The sequence below is a fragment of the Gallinula chloropus genome (assembly GCF_964237585.1).
Source record: "Gallinula chloropus genome assembly, chromosome: 1".
In the NCBI taxonomy this organism is placed as follows: Eukaryota; Metazoa; Chordata; class Aves; order Gruiformes; family Rallidae; genus Gallinula; species Gallinula chloropus.
Genome location: NC_140085.1, coordinates 66551089 through 66564734, shown reverse-complemented (window position 1 = coordinate 66564734; position 13646 = coordinate 66551089). Strand labels below are relative to the sequence as shown.

The 13646-nt window shown below is 44.5% G+C and overlaps 1 protein-coding gene across 1 annotated transcript in view; it reads left to right on the top strand.

The window, feature by feature from the left end:
• LOC311205253 (ovostatin-like) overlaps nt 1-6911 on the top strand; it is a 29627-nt gene extending 22716 nt beyond the window's left edge. Inside the window, exons 28-35 of the mRNA XM_084279596.1 lie at nt 1016-1181; nt 1943-2163; nt 2582-2797; nt 2938-3062; nt 3793-3883; nt 4935-5006; nt 5743-5845; nt 6745-6911. Coding sequence (XP_084135722.1) covers nt 1016-1181; nt 1943-2163; nt 2582-2797; nt 2938-3062; nt 3793-3883; nt 4935-5006; nt 5743-5845; nt 6745-6797 — 1047 coding nt within the window. The 3' untranslated portion in view covers nt 6798-6911. The remainder of the gene's footprint in view (nt 1-1015; nt 1182-1942; nt 2164-2581; nt 2798-2937; nt 3063-3792; nt 3884-4934; nt 5007-5742; nt 5846-6744) is intronic.
• Nucleotides 6912-13646: the final 6735 nt, after the last annotated feature.

Sequence of the window (13646 nt, the reverse complement as noted above, 5' to 3'; positions counted from 1 at the left end):
GCAAAATCCAGACTGAATTGGCCCACTCCTCACAGAATCCAGTTTGGAATGTTCTCAGGATTTGTCCAGTCCAAAGTCCAAGCTATCCAAATCTTCAGTCCTGCAAACTCTCTCTGTGCATTTCTGTCTAAGATGTGTTTCCATTTCCCTATGTCACTGTTAACAATGGAAGGAAACAATGAGGTTGGAATTCTTGCTAGGGAAGGGAGAATGAGTCAAGCTCTGTTCTCTGTAAAACACTGCCTGCATATCCTTGAGACCCCAGGGGCTTTTCCTGATTTTTTGTTCTTTGTAAAATGAGGAAGATGCAAATTGTTCCAAATCTCAGAAATGTTCTAGATATGCTGAGTTTTGCATGCCCCTCAGATGCTGTGGTATGGGGCATCATTTCAATACCTGAGCCTAGCAGGGTGAAACTTTGTGCAGAATCAAGTAGTTTTTCAGCAAGATTAATTTATTTCCCAATATCTTCATGAGAAGCTCCAAAACCTCGTGCCACACCTGTAAGTGAAGGTACATAGACAAGACATGGTCACTAGTGTGCTGACACTGTCTAAGCCCAAGTATAGCTCTCAGAGATAGACTGTAAGGCGAAAAGGGCTGAAGAGTTATCTCCATAGCTAGATGTAGTAACATCCATCTGAGAGAGCCTGCTTCATCATGATGTCTCAATATACTTTATATAGTGTTTTAAAAGTGATCCACGTTTTAGAACTAAAGCAACCAAGGGACAAATGATTCACCTGTATAAGGTCATCTTGCAAGTCAGAAAAAGAATGAGTGTTCTGTTACTCCAGCCACGCTGCCTCTAAGTAAACGCAGAAAGGAGGCAGCACCACTGGAAAGGCATGTTTTACAGGGTACACACTGTAGGCCCTTAAACATGCCATGGATCGAGTCTATTTCTAGCAAGAAGGAGCAGTGATGGCAGCTTAAGCAGTGATGAAAGTATTTGAAGAGTTGCTGAGGCACAAATCCAAGTACCTGACAACCCTACTGTGTTTTGTATTGGTAGCATCCTGTTGTTCAGACTGGCATGAACTGTTTGGAGACTGCATTTAGCAATGGGGTCCACAACCTGTATAACCAGGCCCTCTTTGCCTATGCATATGGCTTAGCTGATAAAGTGGAAAGACGTCAGTTCTTCCTTGAGAAGCTGGACAAGGCAGCTTCCAGAGATGGTAAGTGCAGTGTGGCCATGATACAGGCAATAGAGCTGTTGGAACGGCCTGTGATATGATGTAAGCTATCCTGATGTACAGTTTTCTCATTCATGCTGTTTCCTTCCCATTTTATGCTTGCTATGCTACTGAATTTATCTCTGTGAACTCTAACTGTCTCTTTTGGCTTCAATTAAGATGGAACTGTGGCCTGATTTTCCTAGAATTATGAAATCACATAGGTGGGGAGGGATGTCTGGAAGTGTCAGTCCAAGGTAATAGAAGATTGTACCTAGTTTCCTCATTAGCCTTCTCTTCTACATTCTGAACCAACACAATTCCCTTGACTGACATGTGTTCATGACTGCCTTAGCATCCTTCTGCTGCACTACCCTTACTTCAAGCCCTCTTTGACTTATACAACCCCGTTTTATTGGTTCCTTCCCATCCCTTCCCATTTCCCATCCTGGAACTAACACTAATCCACTTCAGGACCCTAATGACTGAAAAAAACCTCTGGAGTAAAAGCAGAGAGGGCAAATATTAAATACCAGGGAGGTGGTTGAGTCACCTTCCCTGGATGTCTTTAAAAATGGGTATATCAGGTACTTAGGGATATGGTTTAACATAAGATGGGAATGATTGGACTTGATGATCTCAAAGGTCTTTTACATCCTTGTGATTCTGTGATTCTATTATGCCTGTCTCCCACCTGACACTTTAGTGAATTAAGCAGCAGATAATTTTCCCATTCTCTTTACACCCCACTTCTCTGTTTCCAGGTGGTTCACTTTATTGGCAGAGAGAAAACAAGCCACCAGCAGAATATTACCCTGCCTTCTATTCCCGTGCTCCTTCTGCTGAGATTGAAATGACCAGCTATGCACTCCTTGCCTTACTCAACAAAGTCAAGCTCACTCCAGAAGACTTATCTTATGTTTCTCGCATTGTGCACTGGCTTGTCAAACAACAGAACCCATACGGTGGGTTCTCCTCCAGCCAGGTAACCACTGGGAATTGTAAGAAGAAAGCTTCTGGGAGCAGTCCAGCCTGCAAGCTGGCTCTCGACAGCATGGCATATCTTCTTGCTTGCATATTCATCTGAATCATATTTTATAAATGATGCTTGCATAAGTCTCCTTGTCAAGGGACATCACGCTCTTCATAGGCAGCTTCAGACGTATTTCAGTTTTAGGAAATGGGGATTTACCTCCTCCAAGTCAACAGTAGATAAGAGTCACTGCTGACATGTTATCCTGGGTTTTGGGGGGAATAATTCAAATCTATTGCACCAGAACTTGTATCTTGTCTCCTTAGCTCTTTGCAAAGTTCCCCTCTATTTATGAGCACCAACAAAGCACATGGGAAATAGGTATGCAGCTGGGTATGTATCTAATTAGGGATCTTGTTGTTCTTTTCAGGACACAGTTGTTGCTCTCCAAGCTTTAGCCCAGTATGGATACCTCACCTTCTCTAAAAACAGTCTCAACACAGTCAAAGTCAACTTCAACAAGCCTCCCAGTAAGACTTTCCAGGTGGATGACAAGAACCGCTTCTTACTGCAGCAGGCTTCCTTACCCACTATCCCAGGGAATTACAGCGTGGAAGTGAACGGCACTGGCTGTGTCTACCTGCAGGTAAGCAAGCTGGAAACTCAGCACTGCCTTTCTGAGAACTATGCAGGGTGTCCTTCCTCCCTATTTCCCCTCCCTACATCATGCCAAAGCCACAAAAACCTGTATGTCCATGACCACCTCACACTTCCCATCTCTTTTAGACCACTCTGAGATACAACATCCATTTGCCAAAAAAAGTCGCAGGATTTTCTCTCTCTGTACAACCAGCCAATGCATCTTGCACAAGCAACTTCCCACCAAAGTTTGACCTTGTCATCTCTGCCAGGTAACTTGTTCTAACTGACCTCCTTCCTTGTATTCAGTTTGGTGAAGCATCCAAGGAAGGATTTAAGTACAAGCAGCTAACCCCTGCTGTGCAGCTGCAGCAAGACAAACAGGATAATTTGGAGCTCTACTCTTCCCTGGTCAGGCCCCACCTGGAATATTGTGTCCAGTTCTGGGCTCCCTAGTATAAAAAAGACAGGGATGTCCTGGAAAGAGTCCAGAGGAGGCTACAACGATGATTAAGGGCCTGGAGCATCTCCCCTACGAGGAAAGGCTGAAAGAACTGGGGCTGTTCAGCCTTGAGAAAAGAAGACTAAGGGGGGACCTTATTAATGTTTATAAATATCTTAAGTATGGGATGCAGGGGGAATCAGCCAGCCCCTTTTCAGTGGTCTGTGGGGACAGGACAAGGGGCAATGGCTGCAAGTTGGAGCACAGGAAGTTCTGCACCAACATGCAAAAGAACTTTTTCACAGTGAGGGTGACAGAGCCCTGGGACAGGCTGCCCAGGGGGGTGGTGGAGTCTCCATCTCTGGAGAGATTCAAGACCCGTCTGGACACCGATTTGTGCAATATGAGCTGGGGAGCTGCTTTGGCAGGGGGGCTGGACTCTATGATCTCTTTAGGTCCCTTCCAACCCCTACAATTCTGTGAATCTGTGATCTGAAAATGCCATTCACTGGCCTGCTCTCCCTTTGCAGACCAGACTAACAGATCTTTTCTCATTTTAGTTACACAGGAAACCGCAAAACCTCCAACATGGCTATTATTGACGTGAAGATGCTCTCAGGTTTTGTTCCTGTAAGGTCTTCCCTGCAGAAGGTAAAGGATGAACAGTAGACCCTGAAAAGATAGGGAGTTGATAAATAGGGTCTCTGATGAATCAATCAGAGCTTCATGGGAATTCTACAAAGTCCCTGGGTATAGCCTTCTGTCCCCATACTCTGTGCCATGCTTGCAGCTGTTGATCTGTTAAAGTCATATCTGTTAGGAGTTCCCAAACCCAGCAGCCCAACAGAGGCAAGGCTGCTGCACCTTCACAGCCCTAGGTCCAGCCCATATTTCCAATGGGCAGACAGGCACAGAATACATATACACACATATAGGCTTATAAACATATATGTGGCTGGTCATAAAGATCAGCAGGTTCGGAAAAGACAGCACACAGACAGAGCACAAGTGGCCTTGTCCTGTTCCCCTTTCTGGTTGCTCAGACAGAAAGCTCATCTGTGGAAAAGATAAATATATGTATTTACACAGACATACACACATGCAAATACACAGCATGGAACCCCTGGTAGCTGAGATCAGGCATTCAGGGTGCCCAGTAACTGCTCCTGAATGTCTTTGTCTATGAAATTCATTAATTTTTTTTTTTTTGAAGCATTTTCCATTTAGATGTTACATTGTTTAGCATCCCACTCTTTCTACATACTGTATATGTACTCCTCTATCTGAATGGGGAAATTTGCTTTTGGAACATTTGCAATATTTTACTGTTCTGCATAGTTAAAGTAAAATAATTATGCTCATGTCCTATTCTAAAACTTTCAGGTTTTAACATATGCAAGGCACTAGAAATTCAGTCAGATTGAGCTGCAGAAATGGTCATGTAAATGAGAGCACTCAATGATAGAATTCACATGCAGTAAAGCTGGTTACTGCAACTATTTCTCATGGGGAATGGTTTGCACTCATCACATGACAAAAATTTACCATCTTTCATGTCCTGTTTTTGACACGAGGTGTCAGGGTGGCACAACAGGAGCAAAGCAGCCACGTAAAACATACTGTACTATGGAACAGCTAGCTCTTTGGAAGGCTTCTGGCCAAGGCTCCACTGTTAACATTGCTATTATTTGCCTCTTTAAAGTTTCAGTACCAGAACTCCGTTGTGCAGCGCGTAGACATCAAGAACAACCACATCTTCTTCTACCTTGAGAAGGTAAGTTTGGGAGGTTTTCTTTTGGTTTCATTCTATTGAAAGATTACAAAAGATAATGAGACTATTCTTTTAGCAGCAGGTTAGAAACACAGAGCTTCAAGACAGAAAGGGATTTAATTCAATACAGCATTGAAAATACACACAGTATTTCTAGGCTACAATGAAGAGATACATGTTCACTCTCACTTTTCAATAGCACATCACACCCACAGCTAAGTTGCTTTCCAGTCTGTATCAAAACAGAAAGGAGAGCACAGAAAGGTAACAATCAAAACAGCAGGGATTGTACAATACCAAGAAGGGAAGGAGAAATGACACAAAAAACAATTGGAAGAGTATCTACCTCTCAAACACAAACACATATTAGCTGGTCTACAGCGACTGAAGAAAGAGGAGTGGAGTCAGTACTCTGAATTTGCAGAGAAACAGAGATGTTGAGATGTGAAGAGTTACCCTGATAGAAATTTCTGTAAGAGGATGAATACTGATATGCTGAAAGAGGCAGTAACTACAGTTTGTGTAATTGGCTATGGAAATATGAAGAAAACAACATACAATTTCAGCAACAAAACACATTTGCCAGTATCCTTCAAAAAATTACTTGATCTGACATCAAGTTTACAATCTGGAGAGAATCATAGAATGGCACTTTGTCCCCCAGTCCGACCCAGAAATGCCTCAGGGACAGATATGAGAGGAAAAAGCCTGATGCATTTTCTTGCCTTGTCACTTTCAGGTCTCCTCAAAGGAAATCAGCTTCTCCTTCTCTGTGGAGCAAAGCCTGCCTGTCTCAGAGATCAAGCCAGTGCCAGTACACATATATGATTACTATGAAGCAGGTAGGTGACCTCAGAAGACTGGAGCAAAGCCTGCAAAATCTAAGCATTGATCTCAGCATTCACAAGGTGTGGGTAGTGGATTTTCCTTTGCTCTCTCTGTGCAAGCTTCTCTTGACTCTCCTGCACTTGCTGCCTTCGTTTCTTCAGAGACATTGGGAGCGAGCTGGTAGATCTGCTGGTTTGAGGACCAGGCTTCTGTGGTGAGTCAACCCCAAGCAGGGGCTGAGCACCACACGCAGCTCTCTTACTCCCCGAGGAGAAACAGACAGAGCCTCCCTGGGCTGGGATAGGGACAGATTACTGACAAAAGCACTGTGAAAGTAGAACAAAACCAGCCCTTGAGATAACACAGAGTACCTTAGTGACCCAATAATAACACAGAGCGCTCCACTAACCAGCTGACCAACCCAAAACCCCAGCAGCACTTAGACTGCCCTGAAGGCAGCTGGGAGTGCCCTTCCCCAACCAGCCCCTTTTATGAAGAAGTGATGCCACTTGATGTGGAAACAGCAAGGGCTGACTCAGCTCACCTGTGCTGACTCAGCTCACCTGTGTGACTGCTTGGGGAGGTTAACCCTGTCCTGGTTAGGACAACTTCAAAGCATTTGCAAACTATAGACATTTTCTGCCCTCCATCTTTTAATTTCTTGCTTGATTTCAACAGAAATTATACATCAAGTGTTTCTTTCTTACAATCTATATACAGAAAGAAGTGTAGGGCCAGAGGAGAGCATTGGGCTCCGACTGTGCACCCCTGCAACTAGGTGTCTCAACAACTGGGAGAGTACCACAAAATCTAACAACTACTTTCTGGTTCATAATACGTTGATCACAGGTGCATATGCACTGGGGTCAGAATGATTTCTCAATCTCATGTCATCTTCCTTTCTTCTTTCCAGAGGAATATGCCCTTGCAGAATACAAAACACCCTGCTCCCCGCCTCTGCACTGAAATCAGAAGAGGTACTGGTTCAGAACACACCAGGCAAGCACTTGTAGAAGAAGAAGAGGATAAGAGACTTGGTTGTTTCTGGGAAGGCAAAGAAAAGCATGTAGAAGAATGAGGAATAAGCACGTTCCAAATTGCAGCAGATCAGAATGACCCACTCTGGCCCACATTTCAAAAGGGCTTGGGGTCAGTGTGGATCAGAAACTACAAATAAAGCGCTTTTCCACAAGGGAGATACTGTGCAGTTGTTAACCCTGACCACCCATCTTCTCTGAAACTCATGACATACATTCCAACCAGAGCTTTGTGTAAAGGCAAACTTCTGAAACACAGATTCTTGGCTATAGATTCCTCTTAATAAATCCAAGATTAAGAAAATAGTCTGCTGCTGCGTTGTAGATTTTGGTTTGGTCTTTATGCTGAAGGAAGGTTCTGAAGACAGGGCATTTATCCTTACCTTTTCCAATGACTGAACAGAATAATTTAGAGATGTTAGAAATCTAGTAACAGGAAGACAACTTTTATGCATTTTTTGCCTCTACTTTGAAAGAAAGTTTTTCATCAGATTGACATGTTTTATTTTTCTTTGAAACAAAGACTTGGGACTGGCAATGCAATTTGTCACAGTCTCCACTCCTTGTTGTATCTAGAACTAGGTGCTCTATGGCATTTCATAAGCTAAAAAATTCATACCTTGGAGAGGTCAGTCAATGCCAAAGACATCCTGGCAACAGTGACATCTTATGCCACAGGCAGGATTGGGTTCCTGGCCTGTGTGATGGAAGCTTTCTACCCAAAGCTTCATGGTGGAAGATACTAGAGAGCTGAAATGCAGAAACTCTATGAAAAGGGGTTAGGGAGGAACAGCAGACCCAAGAGAGCCCATGGAGGGAGAAAAAATGGTAATATTTGGAGGGAGTGAAAAGGGAAGAGAGCCACAAGGAGCCTGTGATGGGGTGACAACGTGCAAGAAATTTCCTGTTGTGCTTTCTGCGTTTAGTGAAGAGGTGACAGCCACACACAGACTGTGGCTACTACTGGCCCTCACAGTAGCACCCAGTGTGAGCATCCAGTCAATTTCTTATCTACCTAGTGGTCCATTTGTCAAATATATCCCTCCAATTTAGACACAAGGATGTCATGTGGGACAGTGTCAGATGCTCTGCACAAGTCCAGGTAGATGGCATCAGCTGCACTTCCCTTATCCACCAATGATCTAACACCATCACAGAAGGCCACACGATTTGTCAGGCATGACTGGTCCTTTGGGAAGCCATGTTGGCATCACCAATCTCCTTATTTTTCATGTGCCTGAACATAGTTACCAGTGGGAACCCAGCTGCCACAACTTCTCAAACATGACAGGCAAAGGCTTAGCAGCTTTATCCACCAGTTCCCTCAGGACACACAGATGGCATCTCATCAGGTCCCAGGGACTTGTATACCTTCAGGTTCCTTAGATGGTCTTGAACCTGATCTTCTCCTACAGTGGGTGGCTCTTCATTCTCCCAGTCCCTGCTTTTGCCTTCTGTGTCCTGGGCAGGGTGACAAGAGCCCTTGCTGGTGAAGACTGAAGCAAAAAACTCATTGAGTTTCTCAGCCTTCCTCATATCCCAGGCAACCAGGTCTCCTGTTTCCCTCCAGGGAGGGCACACATTTTTCCTAGCCTTCCTTTCATCACCAACATACCTACAGAAGCTTTTCCTGTTGCTCTTGATGTCCCTGGCCAGATTTAACTCTATCAGGGCTTTAGATTTCCTAACCTAATCCACGACTGCTCAGAAAATTTCTGTGTATTCCTTCCAGGCTACCTGCCCTTGTTCCCAATCTCTGTAGGCTTCCTCTTTTGTGTCTGAGTTTGTCTCAGAGCTCTTTGTTCATCCATGCGGTCCTCCTGGTGGTTTTGCCTGACTTCCAGTTTGTTGGAATGCATTGCTCCTAAACTTGGAGAAGGTGATCCCTAGCCAGCTGCCTTAGGCCCCTCTTCTCTCCAGGGATATGTCCCATGGTACCAAGCAGAGAACTTGGAGAGGTTCTCCAGGAGGAGAATCTCCATTGCTGCAGGTTATCATATCTGAGCTTGACAAGTTCTATTGAGCAAAATTATCTGACTTTGAAGTTAGTCCTACTTCAAGGAGATTGGGCTAGAGAACTCCAGAGGTTCCTCCCAACCTAGATTTATTCAATTATTCTGTGATTCCAGGTCCAGCAAAGTAAGAAAGTATTGTCATTTCCATTATGTGGCCATGAAATCTGAGGTACCCCCATACTAAACGGGTTCATGGATAACACAATGGAGTCCATGGCAAAACAGGAAAGAGCACCTTGGTTCCTCCTATCAGGAACTGTAGTTTGACTACATGAACAAAAATAAAGCTGGAGATGAATATCCATCCCACTGGAGTTTGGGACCCAAAGTGTGATCCTCTGAGGAGATTATTTCAGGAGGTCATTGGGGGATAATTTTCCTCAACAGAATTTTTGTTACTTTGAGCCTTTTTTGTTCAACGAGGGAATGTTTCAGGCCACCCAAAAGTCTCTGTTAATACTAACAGGTACATGTACCCCCTTTTATGGGCAACCGTGAGAAGTCAGGACCCCCAAGATTGGGTAGGACCCCACAGTGAAGCAGGGGAAGTGGGTGTGGAATGCCCCCCTCAGCTAAGAAGGAAGACAACTCGGGCGGAATTGACTGAAAAACAAAACCCACTCCCCACTCCCTGCCCCTCCTCTCAGCATGTTGGGAGGGGGTAGAGCAGGGGGCGGGGCAGGAGGGGGGCAGAAGGGAGAGAAATTACAACTAAAGTCTGCTAAGAGGGGAGGGGTGGGGGGAAGTAGAGGTGGTTTAAGAACTGGAGAAGGAAAGTAGCTCGTCAGGAACTGACTGAAACCCCACTCCCCGTGCCATGTTGTGTGGGGAAGAAGGGAGTAACATCATGAATGAAGTCTGCTAAGAAGGGAGGGATGGGGAGAGGTGCTTTAAGACCTGGCCACACTTCTCATTACCCAACTCTGGTTTCACTGGGTGTGTAGTGTAGTTGTAATAAATTAGTTTTCTTTATTCTATGCTGAGTCTGTTTTGCCCATGACACTAATTTCAGAGTGATCTCTCCCTGTCCTTAACTCCTAAGCCTCCCAATATAGATTTTCTCCTCTTTTTAGCTAAAAAGGGGAGTGATAGAGTGGCTTTGGTGGGCATGTGGCCTCTAGCCAGGGCCAAACCACCTCAGCTTCCCCAGCTTTAGTTTAACCAGTGGATCTGCCGCGGTGGATTCCCCAGGTCCCCATCATTCTGCTTCAGCAGCCACTTCAGGTTTTGGTCTTTTTGGGCATTCCCTTTTCCCCACAAGAAGCGCATTGGTCAAACTGCAAAACTGTTTGAAATCTCCCCCAAAGGACCTTCAATCTCTTTATAATGTGCCAAAACACAGCCAAGAGGACTTTTCTTGGATAAGGACAGGTTACTGACAAAAGCACCATGAAAGGGGAACAAAAACAGCACGTGGCAAATCTCACACCCAGAGATAACACAGAGCACAATGCCAACTGGAGGATGAACACAACACCCCAGCAGCAATCAGACTGCCCTCAAGGGATGCATGAGCGCCCCTCCCTGACCTTTATGGGGGGAGTGATATCAGGTGGTGTGGAAAACAGCCCAGGCTGAATGAGCTTCCCTGTGCTGACTTACCTCCCTTTATGACTGCTTGGGGAGGATAACTCTGGAGTGATTTAACTTGATTTCTTGTTACCATGCACACAGGGAGATGGGTTTTAATTCTGATTTCAAATCTTACCTCATTTTGCAAGGAACAAAAAATCAGGAAAAGCCCCTCAGGTCTCAAGTATATGCAGACAGTGTTTTAAAGAGGACAGAGCTTGACTCACTCTCCCTTCCCTAGCAAGAATTCCAACCTCATTGTTTCCCTCCATAGTTAGCAGTGACATAGGGAAATGGACTGAAGATTTGGATAACTTGGACTTCAGACTGGACAAATTCAGAGAACATTCCAAACTGGATACTGTGAGGAGTGGGCCAATTGTGCACCTACACAGGCTGCCATTGTATAACACAACTGGGTTCCTCAGGTACTTTTCAAACTAATCCATAGGAAATGGATACATAACTGATCTGTAACAAATACTTATGGCAACTGCAGAATGCTGGAAACTGATTCCCTCAACTAATCCTACTGTCCTACAATCACTAGTTACCACTTTGTTAAAGCACATGGGTGTGAGGACTGTGACTTGTGCAGTGTTTGACAAATGGCTGACTGGGCCTAGTGCAGCAGGGTGTCCAGCCTCCAGCAATGCTGCCACAAGTAGGCTGTGAGCCAGTATTCACCTTCTCCACCCTGAAGAAAAAGCAAGCAAAGAACAAGTCAGTACAGATGTCCTAGAAAGAAGGGGGTTGGACTTGTTGATCTCTTGAGGTCCCTTCCAACCCCTACAATTCTGTGAAGCAAACTATCAACTAATTCATAGTTTCTGTTTTCTTTTCTATCCTGGAACTAAAACTAATGCAGTTCAGGAGACTAATGACTGAAAATGGGGTAAAGGCAGTGATGGCAAATTTTCTGTCTGTCTCCCACATGATACTGTCATGAATTAACCAGCAGATAATTTTCCCATGCTCTGTCCACCCAACTTATCTGTTTTCAGGTCGTTTGTATATACGTGGCTGGTCATAAAGATCAGCAGATTCAGAAAAGACAGCACACAGAATGTGTGGCCTTGTCCTGTTCCCCTTTCTGGCTGCTCAGACTGAAAGCTCATTTGAGGGAAAGATAAATATATATATATTTACAGACATACACACATGCACATATGCCTTGTGGAACCCCCTGGTAGCTGAGATAGGCTCTTGGGCTGTCCAGTAGCTGCTTCTGAATTTCTTCTCTGCCTAGAGCTGTACTTTTTTTTTTGAGATTTCTATGTACTTTACATGTACTCCTCTTGATATGAATGGGGAAAGAAGCTTTTGGAACATTTGCAATATTTTATTATTCTGCATTGTCATAGTAAAATAATTTTACTCGTCCTTTTCTAAAACTTTTGGGTTCTAACATATGCAAGGTACTAGAGAGTGAGTCAGCTTGAGCTGCACAAATGGCCGTGTAATTCTGATTGAACAAGACCACTCAATGATAAAAGTCACACGCAGCAAAGCTGGTTACTGCAACTATTTCTCATGGGGACTGGTTCTTGCATGTCTCGTTTCCGACACGAGGTGTCAGGGTGGCACAACAGGAGCATGGCAGCTACATAAAACACTGTAGTATGGAACAGCTAGCTCTTTGGAAGGCTTCTGGCCAAGTCTCCTATGTTAACACTGCCAGCATTTGCCACCTTGAAAGATTTGTGCCTGATCTTTAATGCATTTTTTGCCTTTACTTGGAAATAAAGTTTTTCTTCAGATTGATGTGTTTTCTTTGAAACAAAGCCCTGGGACTGGCAATGCAATTTGTCACAGTCTCCACTCCTTGTTGTATCTAGAACTAGGTGCTCTAAGGCATTTCATAAGCTAAAAAATTCATACCTTGGACAGGTCAGTCAATGCCAAAGACATCATGGCATATCTTATGCCACAGGCATGATTGGGTTCCTGGCCTCTGTGATGGAAGCTTTCTACCCAAAGCTTCATGGTGGGAGATACTAGAGAGCTGAAATGTAGAAACTCTATGAAAAGGGGTGAGGGAGGAATGGCGGACCCAATAGAGCCCGTGGAGAGTAGAAAAACTGATGGGTTTTGGAGGGAGTGAAAAGGGAAGAGAGCCACAAGGAGCCTGTGATGGGGTGACAACGTGCAAGAAATTTCCTGTTGTGCTTTCTGCGTTTAGTGAAGAGGTGACAGCTACACACAGACTGTGGCTGCTACTGGCCCTCACAGACTGCCTATCTCTGGATATGACCTTCATCCTGACCAGGTCACACTGGTGGAAAGATGCAGAAATTTATCGCGTATCCATAACAATCTGGGCAGACATTTGCCGATTGAATCATATCACTGAGCTCCTGTTTCTTTCAGTTGGGGTGTTAGACATAGTCCTAGTTACAGTCTTGGAAGAGACTAGCTTGGGTTTCTCAAGAGACTAAAAATGGGTTTCTCAAAGCAGACTTTGATTCCCACAAACACTTTACTCAACAGCAGTATGTGCCTGCTTCCAGGCATTCCACACAATAGCACAGGAGGTGGTAGGAGAGGAGCAGCTCTTTCTACACCCTGAGAGTACTGTTCAGTAAGGAGTCGGGCTTGCCCAGAGAAACTCAAATGAAACTATTCCTTCTGCACTGAGGAGTTCAGGAACCTTGGTGCTAAGGGGCAGCCGTGACAGAGATTCACAGACTCAATATAATCTCATAAGGTTGCAGAAGTAAAAGAAAAAGAAGGTACACATGAAAGACAGTAACTGAAACCTCTTGTAAGCAGAATCACCCATAGAAGCCTACAACTCAAAGTAGTAGACAGTCGCAAAGTAAGAATTTCTGCTGACTTCCCAGGACCTCAGAACTAGCCTGAAGGATGCAAGCGTCATAAGACAAGGTGCAACCATGAGCAGTGTATCAAGATGCATAAATCAGGCAGCAGAAGACATCCAGACCTGCAGGCAGACCTGTCCATCAGGTCCACAACACACTTACTGCTGTCATTACAAACAATTTAGTAACTGTTAGTTCTTGCAGCCAGAAGGAATCATGGCTAGGTCCTTCATTTCACTGAGAAAGGTTCCCAAGGGGTGGAAGAGAAAGAAATGAAGGACATTTTAGTCACTAGCTGTAAAAATGCAACCTATCATCCCAGACACAGAATTCTTTCTTCTTTCTGTCTTTCTCTAACTTTCCCGTACT